The sequence below is a fragment of the Myotis daubentonii genome, chromosome 6 (genome assembly GCF_963259705.1).
Source record: "Myotis daubentonii chromosome 6, mMyoDau2.1, whole genome shotgun sequence".
NCBI classification, from domain to species: Eukaryota; Metazoa; Chordata; class Mammalia; order Chiroptera; family Vespertilionidae; genus Myotis; species Myotis daubentonii.
Window position 1 is genome coordinate 60,417,166 of NC_081845.1, and position 23,199 is coordinate 60,440,364.

At 38.2% G+C, this 23,199-nt stretch overlaps 1 protein-coding gene across 5 annotated transcripts in view; it reads left to right on the plus strand.

The window, feature by feature from the left end:
- The first annotated feature begins 960 nt into the window (after positions 1 to 960).
- Positions 961 to 23,199, plus strand: part of HMGN3 (high mobility group nucleosomal binding domain 3) — a 31,538-nt gene continuing 9,299 nt past the window's right edge. For all 5 annotated transcript variants that reach the window (XM_059701131.1, XM_059701129.1, XM_059701130.1 and 2 more), the window contains exons 1-2: positions 961 to 1,121; positions 19,997 to 20,047. In XM_059701131.1, the coding sequence (XP_059557114.1) occupies positions 1,107 to 1,121; positions 19,997 to 20,047 (66 nt within the window). In that variant the 5' untranslated portion in view covers positions 961 to 1,106. The remainder of the gene's footprint in view (positions 1,122 to 19,996; positions 20,048 to 23,199) is intronic.

A 23,199-nucleotide genomic window follows, 5' to 3' on the forward strand; every position in this document is an offset into this window, starting at 1 on the left:
GCTCTCTTTTCTTTTTAAGAAAGAAATGGCCATGCAGTGGCTTTTGGTATCAGGGTAAAACTGATCTCATAAAATAAATTTGGAAGTGTTTTTGTAATGCCCATTTAATGCCTAGCAGATCTTTGAGATCAAACATCAAACTATACATATTTAAATCATGTATATGAAAATATATGCTTCAAATATAAAAGAATCTGTTATGACCTTGTTCATTCTTTTTTAAATTTCCATTACCAATATATCCTATTCATCTTCAAGCCTAGTTTGAAATAGCCTGGATTAGTGAGTGATTTATCATCACAGATTTTTTTTAATTGTTGACAGTATTTCAGATGTCCCCCATTTTCTCCCACCTTGTCCCCTTCCACCCAGCCCCCGCCCCTCCCCAGGCCTTCACCACACTACTGTCTGTGCCCATGGGCTATGCATATATGTTCTTGTAATCACAGATTTTAGGAAATAAGAGCTAAACAATTTTAGGGGTTAATGTCACTAGATATCTAGAGGCGAAAACCAAGACCCTTAAAGATTGCCAGTCTTCCAGAACAGAGCACCTTCCCACACTTAGAGGTCTCCATCACATAACATTCCTTACAAGCCTTTATGAGTCGTAAACGTATAATGTGTATGCTGTGTATATACTTACATTAAAAAGTTAATGTGTCCATCCTTAATATTTTTCCTCCCTAGGAAGGTCCGCCCACACTGGCACAATCCAAAGAGGGAGCAGCAAAACAATGCAACTCCAGGATCCTGTGGCTTGGGGTTTACTAGTAGAACTGGGCATGCTCAGTCGCCAGGCAGATTTTTTCCCGTGAATTGGAAACTACAACAGCGCCTACTGAGCGCGCAGAGGTGGGCGTGCCCTCGTGGAATTTAGAACGTTGTCGCAGCCAATGGGGCCTCGCGGCCAGCTGCCGGCGCTTCTCATTGGAGGAGCCGGGAGGCCAGCGAGTAGAGGGCCCCCTGAGGGAGCAGTGGAGGTGCAGGTCGGAGAGGCCGTGCCCCGCGCGTGAGCAGCAGCAGCGGCGGCGGCAACATCCAGCGGCGGTGCCAGCAGTTCCAGCCCGTGGCTTTACTTTTTTAGCTACACGAACATAGTCATTATGCCGAAGAGAAAGGTAAGTCTTACCAAAAAAAAAAAAAAAAAAAGATTTCAAAGGCCTTCAAATTGTGCTTCCAGCAAACCTTGTCATTGCCATGGCTTGCGCGGAATGCGCCCGGTACTAAGTCGGCGATTGCGAATCTCTTCGCTCCCTACGCGTGTTTTCAGATGCTTGTTGTGGACATTGCTCTCCCTCCGCCCGGCCCCATCGGTCTCTGAATGTTACTTTCTGTCCAGCGACGCGGTTTTCCCTCTTTTTGAACTCATTCTCTGCGGAATGGTTTCCGTCTCCTGCAAGAAGCAGACGCGGTTTACCTTCCCCTTTCCAGGAGGGGAGTCTCCTCTGCAAACTGCCCGGTTGTAGCTCGTGTGGCGGAAAAGCGGCGGGAGGGGGGAACGAGGACGCGCACGAGGAGATGGGAAAAGATAAGTCGGGCAGATGTTGGGGCTCTTCCCAAGGGGGCCGTGCCCGCGGCTCCGGCAGAGGGAAAGCCATGTTTAAAATAGCGCTCACCCCCCTGCTCGCTCCGCGGCAGACCCGTATGTACCAACTCCGGTGTCAATCAGTGCTGGGGACGCCGAGGCGGGGCCGCAGTTCGCGGAGAGCGCGGCGGAGTTGGCGCCGTGCAGACGGGCGGCGCCTGGCCCCGGGTCACCCACCGTGGCCGCCAAGGGCAGAGGCCACCCGGTCCGCCCCGCGACCCAAACCCACCGTCGGGGAAGGCGGGGTCCGCCCTCTCCGGCCCCCCTCCGTGCGCAGAGGGAACTGGGGTCACCCAAGTCTCATCTGCTGCTTGCGGACTATTATGTCCCCTTCCGCGCGGGCACCGGACACCCAGTATCTCGCGCGCGGACGTCTCTTTCTCTCCGAGTCCGCGCTGCGACTTGTCATTGTCCCGGGGAGGGATGGGAAGGCGCCCCTCCGCCCGGAGAAAACAGGTGTGTGGCGGCTTTGCGCCCTCCCACTGCCTGCGCCCATGTTCCCGCCAGTGGCCGCCAGTGAGGGTACTACCTTTGAAGCATAATTACAAATAATATCCTGTTTGATCCGGTAAAGACTGTGGACTGATTTGTGTGTTTAAGTGAATGCATTCCTTAAAAATATTGAAGTTAAAAAAATACAGCAGCTTTTGCATTATCTATCGTTATTGAAAATTTGATGAAAACTTGTCTCTACTTTGTTAAAAAACATATTAATTAAACCAGTTTTTTTTAAATCTTAATTTATTTTGCACATACTGTGTGCCTCTTACTGTGAGAATATTTGACTTGCATTATCTATCTCATTTAATCCTCAAACACCTTGAGGAGTGTTATCACCATTGTACTGGGGATTAGAAACTTGAAGTACCCACTGTCTCACCAACCAATAGCTAGTACCAAAGATTTAATTAGATTCCGTAGGTCCAAATTTCTTACCTTCAGACATTATTTACTCAGTCTCTTCATTTAGTCTAGAGGAATTTAGGAAATCCAAGATACTTCAAGCCTAAGAAGATGGATGGCTTGTTGAGAGTGCCAATACTTGAGATTCATTATTTAAACTTAATTTTTATGAAAGTATTTTTCCCAGCCCTGTTGTATTAAAATAAGGATATTAAAATGATTCACCATTTTCAGCATTTTATCTGAGCTTTAATGACAAGGCTTGGAATTCTAGTAGAGTCAAAGGAACTATTCATCAAGAAATGGGCTACAGGGTTAGTTGGCGCCATTTCCTTTCCTTAGAATTATTAACAAATTTAGATAAACAGGTTAGGTGTGCACAAACCCTTTATGTTTAATGGACCCTGACATGGTAGAATCCTTGTTGTTCAAGAGCCAGAGTTGGTGAAACCATTACTTTTTCTTTCCCTCATTGTCCACCTCTCTTAAGGAAATAGAAGGAAAGGAAAGAAAAACAGTAGAGGAGCTGGCTTTTGATTATTGTTTTATTTCTCTGGAAGGCAGCGAACCCCTTTAAAACAGCTAGCAGGCATTCTGGAAAAGCTAGCAGACCTCTGTACAGGCACCTGTGTATCATCCCTCAGGACCTCAGAGTGTTCTTCAGAGATGACAAACTTCTCCTTATTAATAGAAAGGTCTTCATTTGCACCTAGAGCTCAAAAACCCGGAGAGGAGCAGCCACAAATTAAACGGCTACTTGGCCATTCCATCCATCAGTTCAACTTTATAGCTGCCTCCCGGAATCCTGGAGTTCACTGGAATTTATATTGGAAGCCATTGTCATTAGGTAAAGCCTGCCTAGATGCAAAGAAAAGAACTGGACATCATCCATCCATAGCTTTTGGAGATCTGTAAAGCTGGAGTAACTGTCAGAACATTTACATACTCAGTGTGGTTGTTTTTACTAAAGGACTGCCTGTTCTACATTATAATAAGTTTTAAAAGTGCCCTCACAACACTTTCTGCCATCTTGACCTCTTTTTTAACCTGTTCCCAGAAATCAAGAAAAATTATTTAATGAGCACATGTTTAGGCTTCTGCAGAATAAGAAGGGGCATAAACCATCTGGAATAAAAGTATAATAAAATTTAACAATAATAAAAAAACATCTGGAGTCCTCGCACTGCTTTAATGCTATGGGGATGCACAGGTTGTTCTCATGGAGCTTATATTTAATTCAATGAGGTGACGAGAGTGGCAGAATCAAAACAATTGAATAATATTAAGCCTATATATATGTTCTAGAATATGTAGTATAGATTCTAAAAGCTGTAGGATAGAAAAGGAAAGAAGGTTGAATTTGGGCTGGTCTTGAAAATGTGGGTAGAACTCATATACAAAGAAAAAAACAGTCATTCTCTGTTATCAGGCATTTGAATGCCTCTTCAGATTGTATCTTAACTTGATAAGGCCTCAGTCACACAACTCAAAGCCCATAATATCTATATTAATGTAAAACATTCTTACATTTCTTTTTTTAAAATTAAATATATTTTTATTGATTTCAGAGAGGAATGGAGAGGGAGAGAGAGAGAGAGAAACATCAATGATCAGAGAGAATCATAAACTAGCTGCCTCCTGCACATTCCACACTGGGGATCGAGCCTGCAACCCAGGCATATGCCCTGACTTAACCAGGAATCAAACTGTGACCTCATGGTTCATAGGTTGACGCTCAACCACTGAGCCACGCCAGCCGGGCCTTACATTTCTTAATCATATATTTATTTTATCTGTATCTTTGCATGTGATGACTACATTAAACCAATGGGCTTTTTATTACTGCTGTAGTATTTTTTTTTTAAGTAATACATCACTCAACAGTGAAGAGTTCTTCAGTTACATTAAATCTCTTTCTGAGTTTGTGAGATTTAAGTAAAATTGACTTTCCCATATATTTACTACCTAATGGGTGGTGGCTCAATGGGTTACTACTCATAAATAGTGAGTGGAATAGCAGGGAAAATGACAATATTCGTGGACTAAGGTGGTGGTGGGATAGTGTGTGACTGACTTCTAGACTGTTGTGGTCAGATGTCCATGAATGTCTGCAGTGGTCACGTTATTTGGTTATGATCTGATGTTAAGAGTATCAGCCAGGCAGGCCTAGAGTCCTGGCATGATTAGCAATAGCAAACACATTTTCACATCCTTCTTTTTCCCCCCCAGTTCCTCATTGCTAGAATTATTAGAAACTAGAGGCCCAGTGCATGAAATTCGTGCATGGAAGGGAGGATCCCTCAGCCCGGCCTGTGCCCTCTCGCAGTCTGGGATTACTTGGGGGATGTCCGCCTGCCGGTTTTCTTCTGACTGTTTTTAATATGTTCTCTGCCTTTGTTTTTTTGTTTTGTTTTTTGTAGTTTCCCTCTAATGTACCCAGGTATTAATTTCCTTTCTCCTCGCAGTCCTCGCAGTCTGGGACCCCTTTGGGGGATGCAGCAGTGCACCAAGTGGCAGGCGGCCAGGAAGGAGCCTAACCTGGTGCTGGGCACCATGCCGCTCGCGCTCATCCTGGCCCATTGCACCTGCCGCCGACACTTTGTAGTACTGCCGCGGAGTCAGGATGGGCTCCTGCCACCGCAGCTGTGTTCGCCAGCCATGGGCCCGGCTTCTGGCTGAGTGGCACTCCCCCTATGGGAGCTCACCGACCACCAGGGAGCAGTTCCTGCATTGAGTGCCTGCTCCCTGGTGGTCAGTGAGCATCATAGCAACCAGTCATTCTGGTTGTTCTGCCGTATTAGTCACTTAGGCTTTTATATATATAGATGTCTAGTGTATCACATCAGAAATTCTGTCATGAGAAGATTTTCCATGAATTTGGGGTGTAAACACTAGTGTTTTTTTATACTTAACACATTGTTTGCAGGTAGTTTTTATCGCGCGCTAACAGGTGGTGCGGGCCATTTTTGCTAATTTTTTGCGCAAATGGCAACGTTCAGTAAAATTACGATAACTTTAGTTTACGTATTTATATGTTACCCGCATTCTACCGCTAGTCTATAAGAAACATATTAATACGTGTCCGGCACTCTACTACACTGGTAGAACGTATAAATACGTAAAACATATAAATACGTTTCCCGCATACAATGTGTTAAATAAAGGGGTAAGCGGATGGGAGGAAGGCTGTCTGCCTCCTGTTTTGAAATATGAAAATAGGTTTGTTTTTGTTTTTCTTAAAATGGAAAGGCGCAGTAGTGCTGGGCTTGGCACAGGGGATGCTTAACTAATAATACTCAAGATTCCTGATTAATCTTTCATAATAATACCACAGGTTATAACACCAGAGACAGATATAAATGAAAATACAGATACATTTGACTATATGAAAAGGAATATTTTGATATGGCAAAAGAAGAACTGTTAAAATTTAAAAACTTATGAAAAACTGGGAGAATTATTTGTATCAGATATCACTGAAAAAAAGTTTGCTATTTTATTTTTAATAAAAAATGTTTAGTACATTTATTGGAGTGACATTGGTTAATATGATCATACAGGTTTCAGGTGTGGGTTTCTATGTTACAAGATCTGTATATTGCACTGTGTGCCACCACCCAAAGTCAAATCTTCTCCCGTCACCATATAATAGGGCCCTTTTATTCCCCATTCCCTTCCCTCTGGCACCACCACACTGCTTGCTGTTTGTGTTCATGAGTTTCAGTTTTATATCCCACATATGAGTGAAATCATATGGTTCTGAGTTTTTTCTGACTGACTTATTTCACTTAGCAAAATATTCTCGAGGTCCATCCATGTTATTGTAAATGGCAGTATTTCATCCTTTCTTATGGCTGAGTAGTATTCCATTGTGTATGTGCACCACATCTTTATCCAGTCCTCTATCACAGGACACTTGTGTTGTTTCCATGTCTTGGCCACCATGACTAATGGTGCAGTGAACATAGGGGTGCATATATCTTTGCAAATACATATTTTTTAGTTTTTCGAGTATTTACCCAGGAGAGGGATTGCTGGGTTGTATGGTAGCTCTAGTCTTAATTTTTTTAAAAAATATATATTTTATTGAGTTTTTTACAGAGAGGGAGTGAGAGGGATAGAGATGAGAGAGAAACATTGATCAGCTGCCTCCTGCATGCCCCCTATTGGGGATGTGCCCGCAACCAAGGTACATGCCCTTGACCGGAATCGAACCTGGGACCCTTGAGTCTGCAGGCCGACGCTCTATCCACTGAGCCAAACCGGTCAGGGCATCTATTCTTAATTTTTTGAGGAATCACCAGACTGTTTCCCATGGTGGTTGTACCAGTCTACATTTCCACCAGCAGTGAATGAAAGTTCCCTTTCCTCCACTACCTCTACAACATTTGTTATTACTTGTCTTGTTGATAATAGCCACTCTAACAGGTGTGAGGTGGTATCTCATTGTAGTTTTGATATTCATTTCTCTAATTGCTAGTGAGGTTGAACATCTTTTCATATACTGTACATCTATTGGCTGTTCATATGTCTTCTTGGGAGAGGAGTCTGTTCAGGTTCTCTGCCCATTTGTTATTGGGTTATTTGTTTGGTGTTGAGTTTTATGAGTTCTTTATATATTTTGGAAATTAATTCTTTGTCAGAGCTACTGTTTGTAAATATCATCTCCCATTTGGTTGGCCGCCTGTTGTCAGTTTCTTTTGCTGTGCAGAGACTTTTTAGTTTGATAGTCTCAAATGTCCTTGTGGAAAAGATGTATATTCTTATAAGAAAATAACAGGCTCAAATAGATGAAAATGTTTAGTTGTACTATAAATCAAAGAAATGTATATTATTAAGAATAATGAGATGCAGTTCTTAAAAAAGATTGAAAGTACCACTGCCCATGACTGAGTGATATTGACACTCCATGTAACTCTCAAGCAATGTGTTTGGGAGTATAATTTCCTTTAAAAAAAAAAATTTATCCAGCCAGTTGAACATCAAACTATGAACCAAGAGTTTGATTCCTGGTCAGGACACATGCCAGATTGCCTACTCGATCCCCAGTGGAGGCGTGCAGGAGGCAGCCGATCAATGATTCTCTTCTCCCTCATCATTGATGTTTCTATCTCTCCTTCTCCATTCCTCTCTGAAATCAATAAAAAAAATATTTTTAAAGAAACTTTATTGAGCTATGATCTACTTACCATAAAGTTCAGTCATCTTTTCAGAGTATACAGATCAATGATTTTTAATAAATTTATAGAGTTGTATAACATTACCATAATTCAGTTTTAAACCATTTCTATCACTCCAAAAAAAGTCTCTTATGTTGTTTGCAGCCAGTCCTTTTTCCCACCCCAGTCCCAGGCAACCACTAATCTACTCTCCTTAAGTTTGCCTTTTCTGAAAATTTTATATAAAAGGAATCAAACAACATGTAGTCTTTTGTGTCTGGTTTCTTTCATTCAGCATAATATTTTTAAATTATAGCACATACTAGTATTCATTCTTTTTTATTGCCCAATAATACTCCATTGGGTGGATTTACTAGTTTTTGTTTATCTTTTCACAGTTTGATAGACATTTGGATTAGTTCTATATAAGTATTTCATGGACATGTTTTCATTTCTCTAGGGAAGTTTTCAAAAGGTAGAAATGGTGGTAGCATGAAAGTGTCTTTAACATTTAAGAAACTTCTGCACTATTTTCCAAAGTGATTGTACCATCAGTGCATAAGAGTTCAAGCTTCTCTACATCCTTGCTCATACCTGGTATTGTTACTATTTTTGCTATAGCCATTCTGATTAATGTAATTTAGATTTCCTATAATAGCTAATGATAATGAACATCTTTTCCTGTGCTTACTAGCACAGTGTATATCTGAGGTGAAATGTCTATTCAGATATTTTGCCCATTTTTGAATTGTATTGCTTATGTTACTATTGAGTTGTATGAATTCTTTGTATTTTCTGGATGCAAGTCCTTTATCAGATGTATGATTTATAGATATTTTCTTCCAGTCTGTGTCTTTAAAAAAAAACACCCTGTCTTAATAATATATTTTAAAGAACAGAGTTTTAAATCTTTGCCTAATCCAAGGCCATAGGTATTTTCTTCTAGATTTTTTATCTCATATTTAGGTCTATGATCTATTTTGAGTTAATATTGGATATAGTGTGAGATAAAGGTTTAAATTTTCTTTTGACATGTGGATATCCATTTGGGCCAACACCAATTGTTGAAAAGATAATTCTTTCCCACAACTTGCCTAGGTACCTTTGTTGAAAATCACTTTATCATGATTGTAAAGGTTTATTTTGGGGCTCTAAGTGGTGTTCCATTCTCTCCATGTCTATTCTTACATTAATACCACATTATCTGGGTTTTATAGTAAGATCTGAAATCTAATAATGTCAATTCTCCACTTTGTTCTTCTTTTTCAAAACTGTTTTGGCTATTACGTCCTTCACATTTCCATATAAATTTTAGGAGCAGCATGTAAATTTCTACAGAAATGCCTGTTGTGATTTTGATGGAAATTTAATTACATTTATAAATTAATTGGAGAGAATTGCCATTTTAGCTATATTGAGTTTCCTGGTCTGAATATGAAAGGGTCTGACTGATAGTATGCCATCCATAAGTGCTTACTGAATTTGAGTTAATATTGATATGGAGCCTATATTTGAGTAAAGACTCCCAAATGGCAGTCTTTGTTCATTTTGTTTATTTACTAGATGCCCGGTGCATGGATTTGTGCACCTGTGGGGCCCCTGCCCTCTCTCAATCCAGGACCCCTCAGGGGGTGTAGCAGTGCACGAGGCAGCAGGTGGCCAGGGAGGAGCCCAAGCCTGAGTCGGGCAACGCCCCTGCTCCTGCTCATCCAGGCCCGCTGTGTCTGCTGCTCCCGCAGCTTGGTAGTGCTGCCACAGAGGCAGCCGCCACAACTGCCCTCGCCAGCCATGATCCCGGCTTCTGGCTGAGTAGCGCTCCCACTGTGGGAACACACTGACCACCGGGGGCAGCTCCTGCATTGAGCATCTGGCCCCTGGTTGTCAGTGCATGTCATAGCAACCAGTCGGCCGGTTGTTCAGTCATTCAGTCTTTCAGTCACTTAGGCTTTTGTATATATAGATTCACTCACTCCATGTTAAATATACATTTCTTGAGCATCATCTTTATGCAAGCACTTCAGGAAAGTTATTAATGTTTTTATCAATCCTTTTAAAGTAAGTGAATAAATGCCCTATTTTAAGGATCTTTCAGTCTGACAGGGTAGGTTATATACATATGCAAGCATTTATAATTCATGACAAGAAGTGATAATAAGCCACAAGAAAAGCTATGAGCTATGGAGCATTTCAAGGATTGACCAGAATACATGTCCAAAAGGAAAAAACAAAAACAAAAAACTGTCAAAAATTGTTTGGTTTAAATCAGGGGTGGGCAAACTTTTTGACTCGAGGGCCACAATGGGTTCTTAAACTGGAGCGGAGGGCCGGAACAAAAGCATGGATGGAGTGTTTGTGTGAACTAATATAAATTCAAAGTAAACATCATTACATAAAAGGGTACGGTCTTTTTTTTTTTTTTAGTTTTATTCATTTCAAATGGGCCGGATCCGGCCCACGGGCCATAGTTTGCCCACGGCTGGTTTAAATGGTTGGGGGTTATAGCTTCTTTTTTTTTATTCTTAAGAGGATGAGTGCTAGTTTGTTACTACAGGTCATCTGTCATTGGTCTTTCTATGAAGTATTTCTTTGCTGTTTGAGGAAGTTAAATTCAATGCCTGTTAGTACAATTGAGATTGGATTGTGAACAGTAGCCATCCTTCTCATTAGTAGAGATTCAGTGACTTCTTGGTCCCTATGCCTTTCTGTTAATGACCTTCTTGTGTTTTAAAGGTGGTTGTCAGGGACCATGTTTCTAAGTTGGCTCACCTTATTTGATTTATTACCTAATTTTGAATTAACTTTGTAATCCTAATTCCACTTTAGCATGAAGTCTTTGATGGCTCTGATCTTTTTTATTCCCAGAGATCCTAGCATAGGTACTGTAACTGTTTGTTGAATGAGTACATGAATGAATGGTTTTCAATAAGTATAAATGTAATTATACTTAAGTATAAATTTAATTATTTCATATACTTGTTCATGAGATTGTCCAATTTGGTCTGGCTTTACAGTTTACTAGATATATGATTTAGGGCAGGTTACTTCTTCCTAAGCTTCTAAGTTCCTAAATCTCTAAGACTCAGTTTCCTCATCTATAAAACCAGAATAGAATTATCTTCTACCTCATTGGGTTGTTGGAGGAATTAAATGACAGAGTGAATGTAGAGTTCTTAGCACAGTACCTGGCACATGTAAAACAGTAGAGATATTCATTATGGGATAATGATATTTTTAATTATTAAGAGAACTACTGTGAAATAATAGGCTTGTAGTAAGCCTCAACCTTTTATTTTGTAGGACTACAAATGGCAAACACAGTGCATAGGGAGTAAGCATCTCACCCTGGATGTCTAATTTACTGCAATTATAGGAGTAAATGTTCAGCAACCAAATAAAAATGTAGTACTTTTGAAAGAACATAAGCTTTAATCTGGTTCATTTTCTTACAGAAAAGAAATGTGTTTAAAAATATCTTCACATAACATTAAAATTCCCTTAGCAAATCAGTTATCATGTGATCCTCTTCTCTTATATTTTCCTCCTAAAACATTGCTTTTGTTTACACCAAAATTAAATGTATTCCACTTTTCTTCAGGGTACAATTTGGAAATGGTGACTGAAATAAATATCATTTAAATTGACTGCTTTCATAGTACCTAGTATGTTGAAATATGAGGTTAGTCTCCTGAGTAATTTAAAATTCAGTGTTGAAGATAACAAACCAAATCAAAATGTTGAATTCTTTTTTCACTGGCTGCTTATTTATTGTACATTTCATTTTCTTCTCAGAAAAATTCAGTCAAATCACGTATTCCTAGTCAGGATTTTTATAGAATCTAATATTCGTATATCTGTGGACATGTCCAGAAACAGCCATTTAAATATGCTAGAAGCAAATGCATATTAAGTCGCCCATAAAGTAAATGATATGCATATTCACAAGTAAAGAATAGAGAAAACAACTTTAAATTTCAAAATTGGTTCTAAAATTTAATATTTGAAGAGAAATGAACATCAGTAACAACATATAAATACATTGTTTTACTATTAAAATTTAAATAGCTACCATTTATTGAATGCCTGTATATACCAGTCCTGAGCTATGGACTTTATATACATTAGGCACCTTAGTTTTAATAAAAAAAATATGTGAAGTTATAAAAATATATGTGGGAAGTATTAAGGTATAATTTCATATAACTTCATTTTACTCTCACAACAGTTCTGAGGTTGTCCTCGTCTCACAGATAATGATATGACAATCACAATAAATAACAGTTAGGTAGCTTTCTATAGCTCAGGCACTGTTCTGAGCACTTTGCTTTAATGCACTGAATCCTCCCAGGAAGGTGTGTACTCCTCACACTGCCATTTTGCAGAAGGCCCCTGTGCTGGGAATGGCCGAGCTGGGATTGTGGGCCTGGCAGCATGGCTCCAGAGCCTGTGCTCTTAACCACTGAGCCCTCGGCCTTTCTCATACACAGTAAGAATATTAGGATTTAGTGAAATTGAGGCATTTCCCCTGGGTCACACAGCTAGGAAGTGATAGAATCAGGAATTCTAACCCAGCCCTCTTTTACTCAGGAATTTTGCTCTTATTAACCATTCCATAATACTTCTCATAAATATTTATTTCTTTTTTTAATATTTTTAATTGGTTTTAGAGAGGAAGGGAGAGGGAGAGAGAGATAGAAAAATCAATGATGAGAGCGAATCATTGATCAGCTGCCTCCTGCATGCCCCCTACTGGGGATCGAACCCAAAACCCAGGCATGTGCCTGGAGTGAAACCCGGGACCTTTCAGTCCGCAGGCGGACACTCCATCCACTGAGCCAAATTGGCTAGGGCAAAAAAATGTTTTAATAGAAAACTACAGTACACCTGTTATCAGACTCTAGTTTTATTCATTATCTTGGAATGTTTTTTTTTAATCTACCTGTAAGCCAGAGGATCACCACAACAGACCATGTATAGACAACCTTCATGCTTGTTGCATGGGCAACTCACCACACACCCAAGGGCATCATCAAAGACAGGCAAAGTGCAAACCAGAAAACTCAATCAGGTTGAAACTGCTATTCTCATCCCACCATCTATAGATGCTTTGTACTCAAATCTAAATATTTCTCAATTGACTGCTCTCCAAACTCAGAAATTGAGTTTATAATTTACTCTATTAACCTTTGTTTTTCTTCTGTTTCCATAGAAATTTCTCTTATTAAATTACCTGATTGCTCACATGATTACAGGCTTAATCTAGGTGGAAGCTCACCTGCAACACCAAACATCAATTCTGAGAGAGAAATGAAATGAAATGAAATGAAATGAAATGAAATGAAATGAAATGAAATGAAATGAAATGAAATGAAATGAAATGAAATAATGAAATGAAATGAAATGAAATATCCTCATGTTCATCCTGTCCTAAGTAATCATGAGTATATGCAATTGCTAATACATCATATTGTGTGATGTACATAACAGAAGAAATTGAAACCCAATTACCCATTATTCCCAAAAATGTAAACTGACTTAGAAGTGTAAAACCTGAATCTGATTGTAACCCAGTTGATGTATTTAAATCTTGGCTCCTGGGAATCTTTGCTCTGGGAAATTTTTCACTCCTTACCTATTATTCTCCTCATAGTTATCCTATTAACCTCCCTAGCAATTGTATCCTTGCAAGGCTTTTAAATTCCTTTCAGCAGCCACTCAAACATCAAGTGATTTCCAGCAAGATTAGACAACTCAAAGAATTCAATGATCCAACCACACGTGAGATATGAGACCGTATAGAATGCAGGCTTCTGACCTCAGTCAGGTGTTTCCTCCATAAGCTCATCCCATACAAAACCACAACACATGGAAAAAGATAACTCTCATGAAAGAGGCAATTCATAACAAAGAGTTGTGTAAAATATTTTGAGTTATTTATTTCATATTAACAATATACTCCCATTATTGAATTATGCATATTTATGCTAATAAAATTTCACTGAACCTAGTTGAATATGGCTTTTTCTTTACTTTCAATTATCTTTTAAAATGTGAGATATTTTTCCTAAAAGTATCCCTCAGAAAAGAGAGAGCTGCTGTTTATTTCCATTCATCCAAAGTCTTTTAAAGCAAAATTATTACACAGTTACTTTTATCTTAAACAACAAAATATTACTTTGGGAAGACACAAGGCTGATACGACTTCAAAGTACAGTTTGGGTTTATAGAAGTTGATGAAATCAATTGATATAAGCAAAGGAGGAAGTAACAAACATTTAGCATTTATTTGATTATTACTCCTCTGCATATGATCTCTCAATTCCAGTATTGGATTTTTAAAGATTTATTTTAAAAAGCAGTATCGTGGAGGAAGAAGGGGGTAAGAGATCAACCAAAGGACTTGTATGCATGCATATAAGTATAACCCATGGACACAAACAGTAGGGGGTGAGGGCAAATGCTCGGGGGTTGGGAACGACAGGAGAAAGGTCAATGGGGAAAAAAGGAGACATATGTAATACTTTAAACAATAAGGAATTTTTTTTAAAAAAAGCAGTATAGTATTGGAAGGTCCCAAAATACACTTTTAGGATGAATGAAAAACAGCCATACTAATGTAAAACAAGGGTACTGATGGCTTTGAATAAAACTTTTAGTGTCTATTTCATGTATTATAGGAATATTTGAATTTAAGGGAACTGTTATTTGAAAAACCTCACAAGATTTCATGGGCAATGTAGAGGGAAATTAACATTGCTTTATTCAAGTAGTTGAATTATGTGTTACTTTTAACAGACACGTTTCAGTCTTCTCTGGATTGGTTATTTGGGTTTTTTGTCCTAGAATGGTTGTCCTTTGCTAAACAGTTCATTTTTTTCTCCAGCCTTACATTTGTAATAAAAATTGTAAATTAACTTTAAAAGAAATTTCAAATAATAATTTTTAAAATATTAGCCAACAAATTAAAGACAAATCACCTCCAAGTAATACATTCCCAGGTTAAAAGAAGTCATTATTGGTTATAGCTACTCCCAGCTTTTCCAGATTAGCATGGATAACCCAGTTGTTGAGACTGGATTTGTTCTATGGCTGCTGGCAAATGGTTATAATAATGCAACTAATTCACTTAAGTTATAAAGCAATAGCTTCTGTCACTAAAAATTTAGAAGTAAAACTCTGAGAGCCTATACTTTCCAGGAAAGACTTTGGGGAACTTTAATATCAGGTCCAGCACACGTTGCTGAGAATCCTGAACTCTCCTCTTTCTTGTGTGAGAATGAGAAACATGGCACCAGGGGTACTAGACTCACACTTCCCAGCTTCCTGCCACACCCTCAGTATATCTTCCTCTGCAAACCCACAGGCTATTGCCATGTGGAAGTGTTCCTGAGTAACTCTTGAAAGGATTTTCTCATCTTCTCTGATCCCTTCCTGAGTTTGGAGGGAGAAAATTGGGCTCATGACCCCCACAGTGCCCTCTGTAAAGTGGTATCTGCTGTTTATTGAAAGAGAAGCTCAGCAATTGGGTAATTTTTCCTGTTGATTCCATATGGATGATCTATAGCAGGGGTGGGGAGAACGTCGGGCCCAAGGGCCATGTAAGGCCCGTGAAATCATTTGGGCTGGCCCTGCCAATGCATTAGGGGAGAGTTAATTAAATGTTTGACCAAATATAGCAGGCTAATTTTTAAGTTGATAATTTTGAGTGGCCCACAACTGATGTTATAAATATCCAAATGGCCCTTGGCAGAAAAAAAGATTCCTCACCCCTAGTCTATAGAATAAAAATTCCAAAGTTCTTTTCTTGCTTTCCTGATAAGGACTGCTGGTCCTGTTGTAGTCTTAAGGAAAATATAGTTGTGTCCCCTTCAGTACACTACAGTGCCCTCAGATGCAGGACCCAGGCATCTCTGTGTAATGAAAGAAAGGGTACAGTACCATTGGCCAGCTGCTGAAGGAATCCATGCTCTCTCTGCCCCACTCTCCTCCCACACTAGTGCGAGAGGGAGAGTTTTGAATCAGTGTTCAGAGGCTTCTAGTATTGCCTGACTCCAGTTCCTTCAGATCAGCACAGATGAAGCGATTATGAATTATGTGTCTTGAACAGAAAAAGAAGAGGCAGTGTATGAACCAGATTTATAAGCTATTGAAAAAACACAGAATATGCTATGAGTAAACCCAGTCATGGAATTTGTAGTAGAGAATAGATGTGGCACTGTTAAACTGGGCTTTACTTCTCGCCCTGTCCCCACAATATTTTTAATATTGTTTGAAAAAAAATTAATACAGAAAAATCCAGGAAATAATTTAATATTCCCATTTACCCACTGCTCAGAGTTTACAAAGTTGACTTATTTTTTTAGCATATTTGGTTCAGATATTTGTAATAAATAAAATGTTACCAATAAAGTCCAAGTTTGAAACATCCTTGTTTCCCTTCTCTTGTCAGCCTCCCTAGAGACAACCATTCTGAATTTAGTGTGTATTCTTTCAGTCCATGATTTTATGCATTTATGATATATGTTATATATGACATATACAAATCCATAATATTGATTTGTTCCTGTTTTAAAATTTGTGAAAGTGGAATCACTTTCTTCCTTCTGTCACTTGACATTGTAAAGATTTAGTATAACTTGCTTAGTTATATTGTGATTTTTAATGTATTTGGACCTTTTCTAATCTTACTTTGTGGTTTCTATTTTCCTGTATTTTTCCTTGCTTTGTTTTTTTCTTCCTTGCCTTTTATTTGTAAAATTTGCTTATTTTCACTTCTCCTGACTTGTAAGTTTATAGATCCTATTTCTTGTCTTAAAAATGTTAATGACTGTCTTTAAATTTTATTTTAACAAAGCCTAAAATTGTTCTGTCTTTATTGTCCTTGAGAACAAAACCAAGACCTTTGACTTCTGATCTATCCTACTCTCCTCTTTTGTGGTGGTTATTGTCTAGAACTGTGCTGTCCATTATGGTAGCCAGTAGCTTTATGAGGCTATTAACCACATAAAAAAAATAAGCTCAGTTTTTAAAACTTTATTTTTAATCTATTTAAATCTAAAAAACTGATATTAGATTCAGTTATTGGAAATTGTAATATGTTTGAAACAACCTGGATATGTAAAATCACTATAAACTTTATGAACTTTAAATACATAAATAGGTGTTCCTGGTGAAAACTTAGCTCTTGAATGAAGATGTGTTATGAGTATAAAATACATGTCAGATTTTGGAGATTTAGTACAGAAAAGTTTGTGTAATATTTCAAAATTTGTATATTGATTACACATTGAAGTGATAAAATTTTAGATATATTTAGTTAAATAAAATATTATTGAATTAATTTCATCTACTTTTTATTTTCTCAATGTGGCTATTAGAAAATTCAGAATTATATATTTCTATAGGACAGCACTGATCTAGGATTTCTACTGAAACTTTTAAGCTGATGCCCTGACCTGCATTCATAGCACGGTACCACACTAATCCCAGGGTAAAGATCAGTTGGGTTGTTCCTGACGGTAGATTTGTTACCTGCTTGTTAGTACAGTGGTTCTGAATCTTCCTAATGCCGTGACTTTTTAATACAGTTCCTCATGTTGTGGTGACCCCCAACCATAAAATTATTTTCGTTGCTACTTCATAACTTTAATTTTGCTACTGTTATGAATCGTAATGTAAATATCTGATATGCAGGATGTATTTTCATTGTTACAAATTGAACATAATTAAAGCATAATGATTAATCACAAAAACAATATGTAATTATATATGTGTTTTCCGATGGTCTTGGGCGACCCCTTTGAAAAGGTCCTTCGACCCCCAAAGGGGTCGCGACCCACAGGTTGAGAACCGCTGTGTTAGTAGAAAGCACTTGTGGAGAGATTACCAGAGAAACCAGCTTTGCCTAGAGTTGTAGTTCTTCACATGTCTAGTCTTATGTTCATTCATCTGAAGGCATTAATATTTTCAATTACACCTGTTTTTTTAATGGTGCATCTTTTCAAGTTTCTCTTTTTCAGTAACTTACATCCAGTTCAAACATTATTAGGTCAGTGTTTAGAGTCATCTCTCAGTCACATTGCTGTCACTAGTCTTCTTAGAAAAATATTGAAAATAATGTCATTTAATCATTTTTTGTTTTTTAATATCATTTAACATCAATAGCTATGTGCTGCTTATTTAAATGCCTATCAGTAACAGGTAGAAGTACCCCAGATTTAAATCTACCTAGTGGCCTGACAGGTATACGGGCAGTCCAGCACTCCTTGACAACAGAGAGTCTGGTTTGTGACCAGAAGGGTCGAGTTTGTGAAGTGAGCCGAGGATGTGAGCACAGCTGAATAGCCCATCTGGGGATTGTCTTCATGTGTTCAGACTTGCCCTCCCTAACTCGGCTGACTGATGTAGCACTAGAACTGTGAACCAGACAATCCTGTGCAAGAGAGTGGAGAACAGAAAAGGGAGGCTCAGTTTCCCTGTATGATAGAGGAGGTCCCTTGGAGGAGGGAAAAAAGTTCATTGATTTGGAAAACAAGAGAACTCCATAGGTCTAGGGGGCTCCAGAGAGAGGTTGAACTACTGGGTAACAGGAAACCCTAGGAAGAAGATTTACCAGGTCCTTTGACTTGAAGAAAAGCTTTTGTCTTTTTCAAAAACTTTATATACTTCTGACCTATGTTTTGTATAGTATTTTCTGTTTAAATTTAGCATTATTTTATGTGTTCTTTCTATGTAGTCACATAGTCTAAATATTTTAATCTCATTGCATTCATAGTTACATAGTGTATTTAAACATTTCCAGTAAGTCGTTTCCAGTTATTTCATATTAGAAAAAATACAAATAAAACCATATTTTTTTCAGAGTCTTTCTTTGAGTCCTGGTTCTAAAATTGGAATTATTGGGTTATTATATAATTAGTTGTATGTATCTTTCTCATATTCCCAGTTGTTCTTTGAAAATACTATATTAATTTACAGTGTCTCCTGCCCCACCAAACAGTGGGTTTTATGATCTTATTTCCCCCCCCCTCATATTAGATAAGGCATTAGCTGCTTTATATTGCTAAGCCAAACGTTGTGCCAAACATTGGTTTGCTATTTGTATTTTTTTTCTAATGGGAACTCTATTCATATCTTAAGTAGTTTAATTTTCTGATTTTTTTAATCTTATTGTCTTAGCCAATAAAAATATATTGGGGTATATAAAAATATATCGGGGTTGCCCTAACCGGTTTGGCTCAGTGGATAGAACATCAGCCTGCGGACTCAAGGGTCCCAGGTTCAATTCCGGTCAAGGGCATGTACCTTGGTTGCGGGCACATCCCCAGTGGGGAGTGTGCAGGAGGCAGCTGATCAATGTTTCTCATCGATGTTTCTAACTCTCATCCCTCTCCCTTCCTCTCTGTAAATATCAATAAAATATATTTTAAAAATATATATATAGGGGTAGTTTGTATGTCATGTAAATCTAAATATACTTTCCCCGTTGTAGGCAAGCCTATAAAAGAAGCAGGTTTTAACTGTCACAAGAGTGGGTAGGCGCTGCACAGGGCTGGATTAAAGTCAGGGAACAAATCAGCTCGGGTGGCAGGGCTCTTGGCTCTCCTGTGAAACTGGGAGTGTGGTAGAGATGCTGGAGTTGATAATGGAAAAATAGTAACCTTTTTTAAAATTTATTTTTATTGATTTCAGAGAAGAAAGGAGAGGGAGAGAGAGATAGAAACATCAATGATGAGAGAGAGTCATTAATCAGCTGCCTCCTGCAGGCCCCCTGCTGGGGATGGAGACTGCAACCCAGGCATGTGCCCTGACTGGACTAGAACCTGGGACCTTTCAGTCTGCAGGCCGACACTCTATCCACTGAGCCAAACCAGCTAGGGCAAAAAATAGTAATATTTTATAAAAATAATGAGTATCAAGTCAAGTGATATCAAGAAATGGGCTAGAAATCAAAGCGAGATACCCTGCCCTCATCTCAGAGAATCAAAGCAACTGGAACATGCAGGTGGATCGCAGGCACCCCTGCCACTGACTACTGGGTTTCTGTTCTTTAACTCACAAGAATGAAAATTGCTTAGTTTGAATGTACATTGAGAACAGGGACTCATATCAATTCTTGCACCACTCCTCGTTTAAAAATGAGAGCAGTTATGCAGTGTGTGTGTGTGTGTGTGTGTGTGTGTGTGTGTGTGTGTGTGTAAACAACATATTCTCTTATAAACTTACTTTTCCCCCCACAAGGTATCTGTTGGTATATGTGGTCCAGAGAATTTAAATAGCTTAAAAAAAAACTCCCTCTAATGTGTGTTTCCCAATTTAAATACAATTTACTGAAATATTTTCTTTCTAGTCTCCAGAGAATACAGAGGGCAAGGATGGATCCAAAATAACTAAACAGGAGGTAAGTGTATCTTTGACATCCTGTATTCAGTTATGTAACTGGAATTTTTAATATTGTTATGATTGTCTGCATCTGAATGAATACTATTCCTGTACAAGGTTGTTGAGACTACATAAGCCAGAGAGTGTCACTGTGTAGTCCCCCTTGGCCTAGGTATATTTCAGTCGGGTTCATAGATGAGTCATTTTCCACTTACTGTGTTGCTTATGTTTCTACCTGTGGGTCCTGCTGTCTTATTAAAGCAGATACTGAGAATTCCTTCTGGGCAAAAATCGAGATAATAGGTAAATTCATCAAGGAGAACAAAGTCTGCCTTTCACAGCAAGGAAATCAAAGACTGTTGATTTAATAAATTCTCTGCTCCAGTGAGTGAATTATATATCACTTTTTAGGTTCTGAAATTTGCCTAAGGAGTCGTGTCTAAAGCCAGAAGCTATGGAAGGATACACAAGATGTCAAAATACTAAAGTTGGGTTTTTTAAATCGGAAAAAGTCTTAGGGCTTAGGATAGTTAATTAGGCAATAATTCAAAGAAGCTCTGTATTGATATACAGAAACCTCCAAACAGCTAGGATCTTGGAAGAAATGCTTGCATTTGACCCGCTGTGCTAATATCATGAACTTCTAAAGGAGATGGATGAAAAAGTAGCAAGTGAGATGGTAACTATGGTGACAGTCATTCATTTTTGCACAGAGATTGCAGTGAACTTATAAACTAAAATGGGTCGTGAGCTAGATAAAAACAATGTCTAGTTACAGATTCTTTGATTGGATGGTTCATATTGAGGATAATAATCCAGAAGAGTTTATCGTGGTAGTAAAATCCCTACAGAGGATTTGTACAAAGAAATTCATTCTGCCAAGTGGAAAACCTTTAACAGAATCTATAAAGAAATAATTTAAAAGCAAAACAAAACTGCCTATAACCACATCCCCACCATCCACCTACCAAGCATTCAGTCTAATAGTTTGAGAGGTGAAGTTTGTGATCCAAAATCAAGTCACTATACTAATGTTAGAACCAACCAAAAATTATGAATGTTTGAATTTTCTTGAAAATATAATTTGTAGGACAGTTGGCTACGTGTAACGAACGTTAATGTTTTTAGATTTGGGCATGAAATGCATTTGGGTTTCTCCCTAGGGATTGCTATTGAAATTGATCTGTCAGTCAGAAAATCTAGAAAGCACTGCACACAATAGATCTTGGATAGTGAAAACAGTCTTTCCGATCCTTCTTCACTAAAAGCAATAGAGTTGCTTAGAATATATGTAAAAGAATTTTGCTTCTACAGCTGTCTCATACATATTGTTTTGGCCCTGGAATTTTTATTATTTATATTACAGGCACACCTCATTTTGTGATTCACTTTATTGTGCTTTGCAGATCTTGCATATTTTACAAATTGAAGGTTTATGGCAACTGTTGAAGGCTCAGATGGTGTTAGGCATCTTTTAGCAGTAAAGTGTTTTTATTGAAATATGTACATTGTTTTTCTAGCATAATGTTATTGCACACTTAATAGACTGTAAACACAACTATTATATGGGCTGGGAAATCAAAAATTTGTGCAACTCACTTTACTGAGATATTTACTTTATTGAAGTATTCTGAGAGGTATGCCTATATTATTTTTTTAATTATTATTATTTTTAATATTCTATTTTATATATTTATATGTATTATAGTATTGTTAACCAAAATATTTCCTAGACAAGACTCTACTTGTCATTTAAACTAAAACCAAATTAAAACTCATGATATTCCTTCAAGATATCAACACAATTGTTTGAAAAGTGAAAAGGTCAGTGGGTTAGCTAGTGAGTTAGGGTTTAGGGTAAGAACTGTCAGACAGTTATTTATTGATTTTACCCCCACTGAATTGTTTAGATTTTCTAGTTAGGCCATTGAGTGTGCTCAGCCCTGACTATAGCGAAGGTACCAAGGATTTAAAGAGCTTCTATTCCTTCCATGATATTTGCAGGGTGTGGTGCAGGTTAGTATTTGGACAATAAATGACCAAAACAATATATTACAGTCATTACACTTGGCCGTTTACAAAGCCCTTTTGCATACATTCTTTTTTTCTGAACCTTACAATAACCCTGGAATGAGAGCAAAACAGATTCATTCCTTGAAAGAAATGTATTGAGCACCCTTATGCACCAGGTGCTGTCCTAGGCTCTGCAAGAGTCCTCAGTGAACAAAAGAAGCAAAAATCTCTGCCTTCATGGAGCTTCCATTTTAGCAGGGGAGAAAGTAAAATAAAACAATTGATATTTGCTATAAAGAAAAATAAAACAAGGGAAGGGAATAGCGAATGTCAGAGAAGTGCTGTTTGATAATAGGCGATGTTATTGTCTTCATTTTCACAAATGCAGTGTCCTCAGAGACATATATGGTTTTCCCCACGTGTCGCAACCTGTGAATTGCAGAACCAGGACAGGTAGCTGCATGTCCTGCTTCAAAGTCCTCAGTCCTCATGCCCCTTTTGTGGTAATCGTAAAACTCTGATCGTCCAGTGCTTTTTCTCTGCCAAGGCATCTTTCCCTACCTCCCAGTTTTGCAAAGGTCATTTCTATTTAGTTCCTCGTTTGTTTGGGGGAATTAAAAGCAGCTTGAATTTTGGTTGTTTGAAAGTTCCTGGTCAAACTCAGGAGCATGAAGAAATCTCATAAAAAATAAACATGTTTACAAATTCCAATGGAATGACCCATATACTTCAAGCAGTATTCAGCAAAGTCCAAAGATTCTACTTGAATCTAGCTATCTCTATCCCAGTGAACTTTGTAATAACAAGGTTAGACTTCCATGTTGCTTTTGCCTCTAGGACATAAAAGTAAAAGAATCCATGTCTTTCAGAGTAGCCTTCACCAGAATTGTCTCCAACCCAGGGAATGATAAGCTAGTTAGTAATTGCATACTGAATAATTCCATTGTGATCAGCACCTATATACCACAGTGACAAATCCTTACATTTTTCTGTAGCTCTCTTGGTGACCTATCATTCTGAAAGTCTTCCTTCCTTTTTGAGGACCATTCTTTTGGCCACTTTTCCTGAGGATTCACAATCAACAAATCAAGAGAAATTCTTACTGTATTTATTTTCATAGCAGTCCTGCGTCTCAAATGAATACTTCAATAACCTGAG